This window comes from Anoplopoma fimbria, chromosome 16, assembly GCF_027596085.1.
Source record: "Anoplopoma fimbria isolate UVic2021 breed Golden Eagle Sablefish chromosome 16, Afim_UVic_2022, whole genome shotgun sequence".
NCBI lineage: Eukaryota > Metazoa > Chordata > Actinopteri > Perciformes > Anoplopomatidae > Anoplopoma > Anoplopoma fimbria.
In genome coordinates this window covers 20,849,450-20,865,639 of record NC_072464.1, presented here as the reverse complement: position 1 = coordinate 20,865,639, position 16,190 = coordinate 20,849,450, and the positions used below count along the sequence as shown (strand labels likewise).

General features: G+C 42.5%; 1 protein-coding gene and 1 non-coding gene across 2 annotated transcripts in view; one reads left to right on the top strand and one right to left on the bottom strand.

The window, feature by feature from the left end:
• vwa8 (von Willebrand factor A domain containing 8) overlaps positions 1-11,006 on the top strand; it is a 65,966-nt gene extending 54,960 nt beyond the window's left edge. The window contains exons 40-45 of the mRNA XM_054615185.1: positions 1,387-1,495; positions 4,990-5,115; positions 5,771-5,929; positions 7,136-7,234; positions 7,965-8,203; positions 9,326-11,006. Of these exons, the coding sequence (XP_054471160.1) occupies positions 1,387-1,495; positions 4,990-5,115; positions 5,771-5,929; positions 7,136-7,234; positions 7,965-8,203; positions 9,326-9,434 (841 nt within the window). The 3' untranslated portion in view covers positions 9,435-11,006. The remainder of the gene's footprint in view (positions 1-1,386; positions 1,496-4,989; positions 5,116-5,770; positions 5,930-7,135; positions 7,235-7,964; positions 8,204-9,325) is intronic.
• A 2,606-nt stretch (positions 11,007-13,612) lies between these two features.
• On the bottom strand, positions 13,613-13,694 carry trnas-aga (transfer RNA serine (anticodon AGA)). Its single transcript has one exon. It is a non-coding gene; the product is annotated as a tRNA-Ser (tRNA).
• Between the last annotated feature and the right edge of the window lie 2,496 nt (positions 13,695-16,190).

Genomic DNA, 16,190 nt, shown 5'->3' with positions numbered 1-16,190 from the left:
TTCAATCCATTTATTTACAGAAAGTGGAGGAAGATTTGTTCCCGCTCTTTTCCTTCTTCTTATGAGCATTTAAGTTTGACCTTACAGGAAGTGACGAGCTCAGGATCTAGAATCAATCTCACTGAAATACACTTAATCATAGGTTTTATATAAGCATGTATACAGCTTGTCTTTGAACATTTAGCATATTGTTGTTTTTGTGTTACATTAATCGTTTTAGCACTTACTGTGAAAGTGTTTTTTACTCATTTATTCCCCTTCATTTAAGATTTTTGATATGACATTCCAGGTGTTGGTAATGATGAAGTTTTTTAGCAATGTTAAGATTGTTGGTGGAGGTTCTCTGAGTGAGTTTGAAGTTTTCATGATTGCATGGCTGATGCCATCGCAGTCTACACAATACGTTTGTCTGACTCTGCTCTCATGCAACCAGACGTTCTCTCTCTCTCTCTGTCACACACACACACACACACACACACACACACACACACACACACACACACACACACACACACACACACACACACACACACACAGGTTTGTTGCAAGCCGTGACACATAAAGCCAAAGCCTCGCCACCATCCTTTAACCCCTACCTGTGTTTTGAAGTCACAGCTCTGTATCTCTGTGGATGTCACGGTCTGGTTGTCACCAAACGTTTCCAACACCTGGCAGAGATTCTTCCCCCCCCACCACCACACACACACACACACACACACACACACAAGAACACACACACACACCCACAAACCTCTTTTATGATCAGTTCCAACATGGTGAGGTTAGGAGGACCCTTACCACACCCACGGAGGTGTCTGTGTCCGTGTGTGTCGACACACTTAAGTACCTACACAGTGCGATTATGCTGATAAGCTCGGCTTGGGGGGGGGCACAGCCCACCTGTCTTGTCGTGTCCACAGGTGTGCTTTAGAGAGAACACACACATACATGCACATGCACACAAAAGGAGCTCCGTATTTAACAACACTGACCTTTGTGTCAGTTTGTCCACAGGTGTCCTGACCCCAGGAAGACTTTTCTCAGTCTGTTTTCATTCTGTCTTTCTCTATCTACCTGACATTTTTGGAAGTCAAACACACAAGTAGTTACTCGGATAGAAATGATAAATTGCAGAATAGACGCACAAACCTGTTGCAGTGACTATGATTGGCCAGTGAGATTTAAAGTTTTTGTCCAGGTTGGAAGAAACCCGCTTGTACCGAAAAAAGTCTCCTCTGATAAAGACTTTTGAAGCTGAAAGTCAGAAGCAAAAAATATGAATCCAACATACTGTATGCTTAAATATAATTCATAGTTTGTCTGAAACAGATCAAATCCAGTCATCCGTCTCTCCTCTGCCTCCCTGTGTTTCTCTGCTCCTCTCAGGTTGAAGGAGATCGATATGAGCGAGTACGATGCCGCCACCTACGAGCGCTTCTCCAACGCCGTCCGGAGACAAGTTCAGTCTCTACGCATCATCCTGGACAGTTTACAGGTCAGCTTACCTCCACTTGGTTTCACACACTTCTTTTATTTCAAACATGATTAGTAGTCTGTCCACTGTAGAACAAGGCACAGCCATAATGGTTCAGAGTCGGTCAGTGAAGTTTTTAAAATAATCAAATTAAATATCTCAATTAAAGTTTTATCAGAAGTTTCTTATTGTCATTATACATGTTGCACAAAGATGGACAGACTAACTGAAAGTAACTTACTATATTTTATTAACTTACCAATTTCTGTTACCTCTGATCTTTCCTTCTGAAGCTTTGATCAGCAGGTCAGTTGCTCCAAAATTCTATTTCAAGATTATTTTGACCTTTGGTAGTACACAACTGAATTCGCTGTCCCACCGGAGCCCCCTGATTGGTTGAGTGAATGTCAAAGCCAGAGCGTAGGCCAGGGAGTGGTGATTTAAAAATCCCAGGATGTGATATTGTCTCCATTTCATTATTTTGGTTTAGATTTTCCGCCCTTTGTTTGAGCTTCTTAGGGGAAATGTGTGTCGCTGCTTAACTGTGTGTGTGTGTGTGTGTGTGTGTGTGTGTGTGTGTGTGTGTGTGTGTGTGTGTGTGTGTGTGTGTGTGTGTGTGTGTGTGTGTGTGTGTGTGTGTGTGTGTGTGTGTGTGTGTGTGTGTGTGTGTGTGTGTGCGTGCGTGTGCGTGCATGTGTGCGTGCGTGCGCACATGTGAGAGGAAGATCACGCAGCATGCTAGAAAAATTACAGAGCAGCGACACTAAGCCTCGCTCTATTATTCTCCTGTCCAGGTGTGAAGCTCTATTTGTTGTGGTGCGTGTGTGTGTGTGTGTGTGTGTGTGTGTGTGTGTGTGTGTGTGTTTTCCATCCAGGTGTTTGCGGCCATGCCAGCGCTGGCTTTTGAATGTGAGCGTTGGTTATTGTTTGTGTTGGTCCTCGTAGCCGCGGGCCTCTTTCCCCGCTGTAGAGTCATGTTATTTGTACCATACCTGAAGAGTGATTTAAGGAGATACACACACACACACACACACACACACACACACACACACACACACACACACACACACACACACACACACACACACACACGTCTAACCATAGCTGGCGAGCTTTCAATAAACTGTTGCATTGTTTTTTCCACCCCGTCAGCCTCCCTAAAGGGAAACCCCTCCATATTTATCTCTCAACAAAGAACTGGCTCGCCAAACGTAAACACCTGGATGCGTTTTAATCAAACGTATCAGAGCAGGAAACCAGTCCTTACTGGCCAAAAACAATCCCACAGCGATGCATATTTGCTCTTAATTTTACGCCCAAGGCAATACATTTTTCTTTCAATTTCATATACTAGGGAAATGACTCATATCTGTAGCAGGAGTCGTGCAGATGGAGGACAGATATTTTTTGAATGATTAATGACAGTGAGCTTATTACAACACAGCTAAGAACAGAAACCTTTTTGTGCTTGTGTTGCATGATGCAATTGTTCCATGAACAAAGAGAGTGCAACAACTCTGATCACTCCTATGGGACCTGGAATAATGTGCATTTTCATCCCCAGCTGTGAGTTTGAACCATTGTGTACCATCACAAATGGCATTAGGGTAAATATCATGATGAGATTTAAGCTATTTATCAAATTGTATCACTGTATTTCTGCTTGTAACCTCTCTAACTTATTGACCTACGTTGTTTGCCTATACACATAACGCCTTCTCACCAGAGAGTTGTGCTTCTTTCTGCATTTCAAAATCTTCCATTAATACTTCAGACTGCAACTATTAGAAAAAGTACAACACGCCATCAAATTTCTACTTTGTGGCTGAGATATCACACTCTCTACCAGGGATACTGCAAGTTTAGGTAACTTCAATCATACTTTGAAGTGTCTTTAGTCCTAGTTAAACTTTATTCTGAAACATTTGATAAATAAACAACCTCTTTCTCATCAGCTCTCTCTGGTTGCTGTGATGCAACTTATTTAACACACACACGTCTTCTCCTTTTCTAAAGTTTGTGCTGTACAACTTAAGTTCTGTGTCCATTGTAGCATCATTCAATACTTTTGGATAAGTGTGTTATACTGAATGCTAACTGTAGATATATTGTGTGCCCACGACAAATTTCTCCTAAGGGAGACCATAAAGGCTAATCTTTTCTAATCTAAACTAAAGTGACACCTCCAGTATTGTAACATGAGTTAATTCTTATCTGATGTAAAGTCATGGGACCTGTGTGTGTGTGTGTGTGTGTGTGTGTGTGTGTGTGTGTGTGTGTGTGTGTGTGTGTGTGTGTGTGTGTGTGTGTGTGTGTGTGTGTGTGTGTGTGTGTGTGTGTGTGTGTGTGTGTGTGTGTGACATGATTGCCAATCTCTGTTCCTTTGTGTGTGTACACGTGTCATGTGTTCTGTAAAAACACATCTCAGTACTCACTATCGTCGCCCTGATCAGCATGACCTGACGTGGGTGTGGAGGAGCGGATGGTGTTCCTGCTTTTGTTCACCTCCTGTTCTGTGAAAGGAGTTCTCCTTCCTCAGGGAGAAACCTGAAGACGAGAGAAAGTGATGCCGCTTTACCTCTAGTCTCCCTCCTATCATGTGACCACCGCAAAAACAAGTTATTACCCACAGGCCGACTCTCTGATGAACAGTTATGACACTATATATATTTGATATTTCATTGTTTAAATATACACTATTTTTTGTGACATGTAAATATCACTTCCAAATATAAATCTAAGCTGCTGCATATACTAAATATACTGTAAACTGACATGTATGGAGTCACAGAGAAGATGTATTTTGTGATGTATGATAAATCACATATATTTCACATATTTTTATTTTACATTTATTTAAACCCATAAATAATGAATCAGAAATACATTTGTGAACCTTAATTTATTTTATTTTTTGTGGATTATTTTTTATATTTATATATATATATATATATATATATATATATATTTTTGTTTTGTTTTGTTCTTTACTGGAACGTAGATAATAGCCAAATGTTAACTCTTGTACAGCTTTGTTGTCCTTGTTTTTAGCTGCTTAACATTTATTTCTGTGTAGGTAATAAGATAGAAAAATAAACAGAGTCAAATTCCTGGTGTGTGTTCATACCTGGCCATGAAGCTGGTTCTGCCTCTGAAAGTGGAGGGAAACGGGGTCAGAGCTTCAAAGAGACCCCGGCCTCCTGCCTTTGTTGTTCTGTGGGCGTAGGTGGGAGGAAAGGTGGTGTTTGGTGGTGGTGGGGGGGGTTTAAAATGTATGTGCAACTGGCCTCAAGCTCCTTTTCTCCACTCATACTGTCTGTACTGTAAATCTTTCCTGTTGTCTGTAATGTGTCAGCCTTCATTACAGCTGTCTGGACTTTTTTCTTTTTTTTTTTTCCATGTTTCACAATCTGCCCCACCAAAATGAAATCATCGTCCCCAGACACATTTTGAAATGTGTTTATTTATTTGGTTGATTAGTTCATAACATGTGTTGTGTGTGTGTGTGTTTGCAGGCTAAAGGGAAGGAGCGGCAGTGGCTGAAGAACCAGGCACTGGGAGAACTGGACGATGCTAAAATCATTGATGGTCTGACTGGAGAGAAGGCGATATACAAACGCAGGGGAGAGCTGGACCCAGAGGTGTGTGTGTGTGTGTGTGTGTGTGTGTGTGTGTGTGTGTGTGTGTGTGTGTGTGTGTGTGTGTGTGTGTGTGTGTGTGTGTGTGTGTGTGTGTGTGTGTGTGTAACAGATATTTAAACCACACGTTGTTTTTCCAGAGCCACACCTCCAAAAACACGCACACTCCCAGACTAACACACATATTTCTGACCTTTATCCGTCAGACGATACATTCCAGTGGTGTGTGTGTGAGATTATTATTAAACCCTGTGCTTCACACACAGTTTGTGGACATTTCACATGTATGCTTGAGTACACACACACACACACACACACACACACACACACACAGCACACAGAGATAGTTCCCACACTAATCATACAAACACACACTTACCATAATATGCATGCCATGTTTTTCCACATCATTTAGCTCCAAGCTTTGCATATCTTTGGTCTGGCATGAAGTAATTGCCACCAGTTTAATGTCTTGTCCTTGGGTTGAATGTTATTTTTAAGTAAGCTACACCAAATTCCTCAAAAACACTTTCAAAAGTAGGTATTTTCATTACTCGTGGCTGATTTCCTTTGTAGGTTTTGCGTTTTATATATATATATATATATGTGTGTGTGTTTATGTTTATGTGTGTGTGTGTGTGTGTGTGTGTGTTTACAGCTGGGCAGTCCTCAGCAGAAGCCCAAGCGCCTGCGGGTGTTGGTGGACGTGTCGGGCAGCATGTACCGCTTCAACGGCGTGGACGGCAGGCTGGAGCGCTCCATGGAGGCGGTGTGTATGGTGATGGAGGCTCTGGAGAGCTACGAGCACCGCTTCAAGGTGAGATTCAATTTGGACCAAAGAATCCGCTACATCTATTTTAGTTTATGTTACTGAGGTGACACCATATTTACTGCACTGTGTTACTTTTCCAAACGTATTGAGGTCATAGTGATACTTTTTTTTACCCAGCCTGGAGAGAAGGAGAGAGAGAGACGGAGATATGACTGTGTGTAAAAGAGTTAAAGAGAGACAGACTTCTTGGCCCCTAAGTGACACTCAAGCCAACCTTATACTGATCACATATCAGTGTCTCACACACACACACACACACACACACACACACACACACACACACACACACACACACACACACACACACACACACTTCCATGCTGCTGTTCACGTCGTGTAACTTCTTTCATTGCGTAACACCCCTTACTTAAAAGTGCATCTGATAACTCATGCGACATTTTGTGTGTGCCCTTGCTATGTGCAGTGTTGCATTGTGTGTGTGTGTGTGTGTGTGTGTATGTGTGTGTGTGTTGTGTGTTGTGTGTGTGTGTGTGTGGGGGGGGGGGGGTTTGTGGTTGGTGGTAGGTCAACAACTAGGCACTTTATAGATTAATGTCCTATTCATAACAGCCATCAAACCCCACTTATAAGCCATAAATAGAACAAAAAAAACGTAATTTTAGTGATTTTTCTTTCTGTTCATATTTTGAATTAAATGTAAGGATTTCGGATTTAAATGCGTATAAAAAACAAACTGGGGGAAAAAACGACAGTAGGAAATAGATTTGACTTCCTACCCAGCAACAGCGTTATGAACAGATGAGACCTGCAGTCGCATACCTCTGACCACCACAGTCATAACTGCCCGTATTAGAAATGACCCACACACATAATACCTGAGTCCTGGAATAGCTGAGTGGAGCCCACAGTGCCAGGCTGACCCGGGTCTATGGAAGCCAGCTGTGACGGATGGTCCATGGGAGGCGTGTACACTTTGGACAGGGTCAACATGCTGCAGCGAGGATAGTCTGCGATGAGTTACGATCTGACATTTCTGCACCGTCACACCTGAGTCTTCACACCTCAGTCCTCGGTACTATTCCAGGCCGTGCATGAGGAGGACACAAGGGGTTTACCCAACGCAACAATAGAATACTGTCATTGTTTCCATTCACGTTCATGTGGTGTGATACGTGTATCATTTGTATCTTTGTCACTTTTTCTCTTAATTTAACCGTTTCCTCTTCGCAGTACGACGTGGTGGGCCACTCAGGCGACGGCTACGACATCGAGCTGGTCAGAGCGGATAAAGTCCCCAAGAACAACAAACAGAGACTCAAAGTCCTCAAGGTACACTTTCATAATCAGTCCGGTCTCTGTACACCTGTTGTTCTCACACATACCGACCCAAACAGAGTAGAAACGATGGTTTGCATTCTTATGCTTTTATTCTCTCTCGTTAACTTGGACAGTGCTGCAAAGATGTTGCAGTTATTTTCACTTTCCTCAAGTGGCAAATCATATAGTAGACTCATTTATTTGCTTCGTATGTGTTGTTGAACGAGCCTCTGTGTGGCTTGTCTTTAATAGTACAAGGTTACAAGGGTGTCCTGAATTATGTTACTACTTCTATCAATATTCTCTCTTCTTTTGTTGTTTCTGTAACCTTTGTAAAGGGTCAATAATGCATCATTTTGTCATTTTAATCTTATATTCTGTTTTTAGGGTGACTTTGAAACATCTGTCTAGGGAATACAGATGAAAAATAGCCTCTTGGCTAACTCTGGCGCATTTCCAGAACTGTTTTATTAATGTGCACTGTCCCTACCAAATAAACCAATAAAATAAAATAAATATACATTTTAAAATGAGCCTATGGGTACAACCTTTTGTGCTATTTGCAGCTGCAGTTCCTCAACTTCCCAGGGTCAGACACTGTAAAAACAACTTCTCCACCTGTGAGATGTACTGCATAATGTACAGCGAGGGTTCGGTCAGGATTATCTCAACCTCTTGTTAAACTTTCCCTCCTCTCTCTCCTCTCTCTCCTCTCTCTCTCTCCTCCTCCCTCACCCTGCAGAACATGCATGCCCACTCTCAGTTCTGCATGAGCGGCGACTACACTCTGGAGGGCACCGACGCCAGCATCAAGGAGCTGGCCCGGGAGGAGGCCGACGAGCACTTCGTGGTGGTGCTCAGCGACGCCAACCTGGAGCGCTACGGCATCCGGCCCGAGCGCTTCGCCCAAGTCCTGACCTCCGACCCGCAGGTCAACGCCTTCGCCATCTTCATCGGATCCCTCGGCGATCAGGCCGAAAGGTGAGGAGGTGGAGTAGGAGGCAGGGGCGGAGCTATTAAGGTGGCGTTAAGTTGAGGGTGCAAAGGAGGAAATGGGAAGGAAAAGTGATAGGGGAGGAAAAAAAAAGCAATAGCCAAAGAAACATAACGATGACAGGAAGTAAGTGAAAAATAAGATGAGGGAACTGGTAGGGAAAGATGTGAGAGAAAAGGTTGAGGGGAGGAGAGGAAGTAATGAAAGATGAGCAGGGAAAAAGAGATGGAGTCCATGTAAATAACTCAAAATGGCTTATATTTGAACAGCAGCCATTTAGTCAATTTTAAGGATCCTGCTAAAGATCCTCCACTCAAAGTTCATCTGGACTGTAGCCGGTCATCCAAACCCAATAAAGAACAACTAGACTTCAAAGTGACGTAGAACAATTTAGTGTCTCTGAGGCCTAATCTACTCATGTTGCTGGTCTTATTGACCTCAGTGGTCACATCCCAGATTAGGTCCTGAGCTCTGCAGGCGGGGACAAAAGAGGGTTAAGTGCAGCCTTCTGTCTGCTCTGAGGAGCCTCTGACTTCATGGTTAGAGCGCAGTCCAGAGCTTAAGGGCCCTCACAGTGACAATGACCGGTTTTGCACTGCAGGAACAACAAGAGAGGAGGAAAAAAAAACAACTTTAAAACAGCGACCGGAGGAATTAGTCTTTCATTCCAGAAGCCAAGGGCGGGTAGAAATTAACTCTGAAAGATGTTTAAAACTATATATATATATACAGTCTATGGGTTCAAGTCAGAGCGTGAGGAGAGGAATGAGAATGATGTATTCACTTGACATGGAAGCACGCAAGCATAGGAATTCAGTTATGGGGAAGCTATGGAGATATGTCATTTTATGTACGGACGCTTTGGGACGGACTGCCAAAGCTGGTGTGTGTCCTTTTGTATGTAGAGGACAAACTAGTGATTGAACAAGAGGTATGTGCACGTTAAAGGGGGAATGAAAGAACAGAGGAAGAAAGAGTGCCATCAGACGGAGAGCGTTTAAATAAAATAACTAAATCTGTCTTTTTCATTTGGGATAACGTTTCTGTTGCTAAAAGCTCAGTCCTTCTGTTCAACCTCCAACTTCTATCTGTGTTTGTCTCTAACTCAGACTCCAAAAGACCCTTCCAGCGGGGCGATCCTTCGTCGCCATGGACACCAAGCAGATCCCCCAAATACTGCAGCAGATCTTCACCTCTACGATGCTGTCCAATGCATAAGACTGAAACAAACAAACAAAAACACACACACACACACACACACACACACTTCCTATCTCACATGTTTTAAAACCTCAACATTTTGCTCTGCGAGCTCTGAAGCTTGTCAGACTTTGGGTTTAAAGGTTGTGACTTGTCACCATGTGTCCTTAACCCACTTTCTGTATCAGATTATAGAACTTTTTATTATTTCAGCTGTATCAGTACTGAAGACTCTCCTTAAAGGGAAGAAGCTATTTTACATTATTGTTATTTTACAGAAGCCTTCAGTCCGTTACAGTGTTGTGTAATAATGTTTAGCTGCTCCGTAGTGTCCCTCTAGGAAAAGGTACTGTACCATGTGGTCTACAAGAGGCCTGTGATCTTGTGTGTGACTGCGCTACACTTGTCTTGGTAACTACAGTGCCAGTATGAATTCCCGGAGCCTGTCTCAGACCCCATATGGGGATCAAACACAACCTGTTGTTGTTTTTTATGCCTTTCTCGTCCGTCTGCGCTGACGCACGCACACGTCTCCGTCCTGTTTTTTGGGTTCGGAGCAGCGTTACTCAGAAAGGAAGGGGTCGTGAACTTGAAAACTCGGCCCCTCGCTCCTTTGGACTTCCTCCTCATTTATCGTCTGTCACCCAAAAAAAAAGCGCACGGACGCCGGCAGGAAGGGCCACCTGACCCCGACCGACGCTTGGATGTGACGGGCGGCAATAACTTTAACTCCTGAGGAATGCTGGGACTGTGACCGGGGGGAATTATCCCCCACCTGACTGCCCACGCTCTTCAGAGGCGGCCACTGTTGCACAACCTCCTGCTGTGTGTATGTGTGTGTGTGTGTGTGTGTGTGTGTGTGTGTGTGTGTGTGTGCGTGCTCCTACAGCCTCTATGACAACACGCATGAGCCCTTTCCTTCCTTGCTGTTTGACCTCATGACGCCCCACGCTCGTCTCAGTCCTGCAAGGAATCCCAGATCCTCTTTCATTGCCAGACCTCCCACTCCTTCCACTCCATAAGGAGAATTAACAGGAAAGTCTCTGACGTGTCGGTGTGTGTTTAGTAGTGCTCGTTAGGAGATTAAGTGCACACGGACCTGTGTTTGTGCTCGATGACATCATGCTGTGCAGTCAGATTGAATGGCCCGGTCTCAGCCAACTTGCAGCCACGTGCATCCAATACTGTATCGCTTTCGCCCCTGGTTGTGATGCTCACTCTGCCGGACTCATAGGATCGATAGAACAGCCGGTCTAACTGTCAGCCTCCATTGATCCCTCTCTGATAGAGGGATGTCCGTGTTTTTATTAACCCACTTATGTCTCCCTTTGACCCTCTCTCTCTCGCTCTCTTTCTCTTCTAATTGGAAGGAGCAAAAGTGACCTCAGTAAAAGAAAACTGGACATGTAGTTTTTCTGTAGACATTTTGCCTTTACATCATATGTTTGTAGTTTAAACTTTATGATTGGATGTGTAGGCATTTTAAGTGTTTCGAATCAGCTGTTAAAATCACATATATTTTGAATTGTTTTAGTCTTATTTAATTGTACATTGTTAGTTTATGTGGAAAAGTAGTGTACAAAACTTTAATAAATCATATTAACACAGCTCAGTTGACTCCCCGTGTCTGTACTGTTACATGATTAAGGATGACGTATTCGGGGCTGAGAGAATTCTCAGACTTGTTTGACCAAATCAGCTTTTTAGGATCATTCGTTGCCATGGTAACAAAACACATCCCCCAAAATACTGCAGCAGATCTTCACATCTACGATGCTGGCTGATGCATAAGACTGAAACAAACAAACACACACACACACGCACTTCTGATCTCACACATTTTTAAAACTTCAACATTTGCTCTGCGAGCTCTGAAGCTTGTCAGACTTTGGTTATAAGGTTGAGACTTATCACGCTTTATGTCCTAAATCCTCTTTCTGTATCAGACTATAGAACTTTATTTCAGCTGCATCAGTACTGAAGACTCTCCTAGAAGGGAAGAAAATGTTGTTTATTATTTTACAGAATCCTTCAGTCTGTCAGCAAAATCTAACAATGTTGTGTGTTGTAACAGTGTTTTAAATCAACTTTTTAAAAAAGCCTCTGGATAATCTGAAGAATCCATTGTTGCAAAGCTGAAAGCAGCTGATTTTCTTAGCTCATAAAAAGATACTGTTTTGGAGATGCATGGTTTCCACGGGTGATTAAAGCTATAATGTTAGCCTGTCATTTTAAGATACATTAAATGCTTAATTCGTAAACCACACTTACATAAAAGAAAAAGAGAAGAGTGGTTTGAAAACTCTATTTAACTAGTATGTAAATAAATCATTCTATAATAAGACAACATAATAGAATAAGTGTGCATTGTGTGTTATTGTGTTCTACATCATTCTGCGGCAGACCAGAAGCTCTAAGTTCTCAGAAACTGAGGGACTCCTTAGAACCGCAGACGGCTCAGCTTCACTCTCATTTTCCTCATGGTCACTTTTTCCATGTGTTGTAATGATCCGTTCACTCAGCCACAGTCACCCAGCCCACTCTCACTGCCTCCACTAGCCAGAACAGCTCAGCACACTATGCAGCGCTGCACAATTCAGATTTCACACGATGTATTTGGATGCCATCCTTTGCTCGTAGTTCAATGTTCTTGAAAAGAGGGTTATGAAAATGATATACGTGTTCAGTCTCTGGCTGTCGTTCTTCCCTGCTGCTTCCTGTGTTTATTTAGAGTTTAGAATAAAGACAGGAAGGATGTTGTGAAAACAACAGAAAAGACGAAACAATTCAGTCATTTGACAATATTAGACCAAAATAGTTTAATTATAAAAATGTAGTAAATTAAGTTAAAAGCTATAACCACAAAAATATTTGTAAAACAGTTAATAAATAAATGAAACAAATATAGAATTAAAATACAATAAAATAAGTGACGAATAAAATAACAATGAAATAGCTATTTTTCAACTTTTATACAATGCAATAAGTGGATAATATAATGTAAAAAATATATATAAATATAAAAATTGTCTTTACACTGTTTTTAATCAGAGGCCTGGCTGAATATGCAGGTTTTAAGTTTACGTTTAAAGATTTCCTTAACACCTCCAACAGCTTTCATGTTGCTCACATTAAATGGTAGTCAAGTCAGTTTATCAGCTGGCAAAACGGATGCATTTAAATAAAAACTATTCTGATTATTCCTTGGCTGTATGTGTGTATGCATTGTTATATTACTCACCCTACACTCTCTGCCTTGCCCCTCTATTGACACACTGTTTATCACCATGAATTTGTCACAAAGTGACTCTCAGAATGACTTTTAACACACACACACACACACACACATTTTAATCCACACCTGGTCTGCCTGTTCCAAAAAGCCCCTTATGATTACAGCGGCGAGATAAGACGTCTAGACTAGCAGGGTATTACAAGCATTAGTCAGTGTTAGTGTGTTTGTATGGTGTGTGTGTGTCCATCTTAAACACTCAGATACAGTGTATGAGTCAGTCACAGCTTCTGCAGTTGCGGAAAAATCAGCAGAAACTCCGGTGATTCATAAAATGCAGAAGTTGCAGCAAACTATTTTTGGGTTACTTTTGGCTGATGTCATCACATTTCAAATAACACATGCAGCAGATAATAAGTGTGATTGATCCCCTATAGGGACCACAGAGGGACACCTCAGGGAGACATTGTCCGGTCGATGTGATTGATTGCTCATCTCGTGTCATCCCACCAGGACAGAGACGAGGGATTGTCCACGGCGTTTGTCCAAACAGTAGAAACAGGAGCGTGTGTGCTCATTTTGCTGTAGTCGGGGTGATTGATGCCATCCTATATGTTTGTAAGTGTGATTACAGTGCAGGAATGTTACATGTAATAGCATGATTTTGCATAATGATGTGGTAAGTACATGTGAAAATTGCCTGAATACGTGTATGACGTGTGGTTTTATGAGTTTATAATAATAATTAAGCCTTTATTAGTCCCACAATGGGGAAATTATTTCTCTGCATTTAACCCATCCCGGAGGAGCAGTGGGCTGCAATGAAGCGCCCGGGGAGCAACTTGGGGTTAGGTGTCTTGCTCAAGGACACCTCGGCATGTTGCCGGTAGAGGGGTTTGAACCACCAACCTTGTGGTTACGAGACAAGCGCTCTACCTCATGTGCCACAGCCGCCCAAAATGTTCGTTGTCGGCAGGATTCGAACCTGCGCGGGGAGACCCCAATGGATTTCTAGTCCATCGCCTTAACCACTCGGCCACGACAACTGTGTCCCATTTGTAGACATGTGTGAGTGTTATTGGTAATGAGAAGTAATGAAATCATCGGGAACAGAAAGCTTTAAACAGGCCCTATTATGCTATTTTCCGGGTGCATATTTTTTATCTCAAGTTACAGTTACAACATGTTTACATTGGTTAATTCTCATAATCCTCCTTGTTTTTCTCATCCTGGCTGCACCTCTTCTCACCCTCTTGATTGGTCAGCTAGCCCGCTCTGTTGTGATTGGTCAACATTTCACATTTCAAAAAAACTCTTGTCTCTCTCTTTTTTGTTGTTTGAGGGCCAAACTAGCCGGAAGGAGTTTTACGTCACTTCCGTAACATTGTGACCTCATAAAGTTACGGAAGTGAAGGAGAGAATTCAATGGAGCCGTTTCAGGAGCTCAGGAGCTTCTGAGGGGGAGGGTAACTCCTTTTAGGGGTGGACTTCAGGTTTTACATTCTACGGACATTTTACATTTACAAAAATATATATAACACAAAAAGGAAAAGCATAAAAGGGCCACTTTAAGTAGGAGAATGTAATAATGTCAGCCTAATAACATACAGCAAAATGCAATGCTGGTATGAAGGAAAGCATCAACCCAGCACTGTTGTGTCTATGGGTGAGCACTTAATAGTAACTACACACAAACACAAGGGCTTCTATTCCCCTGTGGTGGTAAAGACAGACAGCTGGCGGCACTCCAAACATTTTTATGGTAGTTATATTAAGCAGTCATAACAGTCCAGAGGCAATAGTGTCCACTAATCACCATGTGGTTAGTGTGTGCATGTGTGTGTGTGTGTGTGCGTGTGTGTGGCTGGCTGGTTTTTTAATATCAGTTTGTGGAGGGAAAGTGTGTGTGGTGAAAGAAAAAAAAGAGAGGGAGAGAGTAAGAGAATGGTCTTATTGCAGTGAAAGAGATCCCCCATACACACACACACACACACACACACACACACACACACACACACACACACACACACACACACACACACACACACACACACACAGCGAATGACCACCTGACACCTGCCTTGTTCGAGTCCTAATTGAGTCGCCCGTTGGATCTTGAGAGGAGCCTTATGAGCCGAGCTGCTGACAGACGTGAGGACGGAGTGGCGGAGCTCCTGACACACTGACGAGCTGATACGCAGATGTACAGGCAGCAGTGATGAGAGACAAAGAGAGGATTACAAGACCGTATGTCAGCACATCATCCAAGTTCACCTAGAATTGATGATGAAGTCCCAACATGGGGTTTAAGTCTGCGAAACACCCGAGTGTAGTTTTATAAACTAAATGTGTTACATATAAGAGTATGTCTTCTCTGAGAATTGAGGTAGTGGATGGAGAGGGGGTTGTTGCATGCCCCTATGACCCTTAAAGCTGTGTTGTCAAGGGCAACAGCTCCTGTTATTGTCTCCCAAGGCATTTTGGTCCAAGGTGAGGGGCCAGACTTAAAGTGTTTTTCAAAGACCTCTATGGATTAGTGTCTTCAGGAGAGGAACCGGGACCCCCTTCCTGGAGCAAAGCCTGGGAGAGGATCTTGCTGCCAACTGGGTGGTAGTCCAAGGAAGGGGGGGTCCTGTTGTACTGATCCCTGGCTCCAAAAACTAGATCTTGTGTGCATGTAATGTCATCTTCCTAGTGGGGAAGGAGACAAAACTGTCATTAGCGGAAGGAAGGAACCATTTTGTTATAGTTGAACAGCAGTTTTTGGAGTCTTAATACATTACACTGTGCAATAATAGTTAAAATAGTTTTTTCTGTCTGTAAATATTATATTTCAGTTATTGTTGTTTTTCTACTGTTTTTATTGCTTATTTATAATACTTGTTTTTTTTTATTTTTCATTTTTTATTTTTATCTTGTCTTTCTTTACTATGTCTCTTGTGTGCACTTTACTCTATGCTGCTGTAAGCCTGCAAATTTATCTTATCTTATCTTATCTTATCTTATCTTATCTTATCTTATCTTATCTTATCTTATCTTAACTGTATGTCCTGTTCATGAATCCACCCGGGACCTGCACAGATCTGCCGGGTCACCAGAACTGAAACTGAGTCATCTTTTTGTTTTTTCTTTATTTGACTGTGCTCGTCACGGACCATCTAGAATGAATGTTTAAGCATATAGGTGTTCATTGTTGTAGCTTATACCCACACGCTTTGGTCAACGATCAATGAATGACTTTGTGGTTGTATTCTCTGATCTACAGCCTTAGACTCTTGGGATAAGCAAGGAGCAGAGTTGTCAACTGATCACCATTAGGTGGTGAGTTACATCATGTGACAGGGGAATCTGTCAAACCCTCGAAACCCAAATGTTCAATGAGGGTGAACCGTAAACATCTGGTTGAGGTTTTGGACAGAAAAGGGTTTCAACTCCAACCTCTGAAAGAATTTACTCCGCAACCAGAGTCTGCATGTCATCTTCATGGTCAGAAGTTGTAGACACAAGGAGGAGTCACATTTTGCGACATCTGAACTCTATCT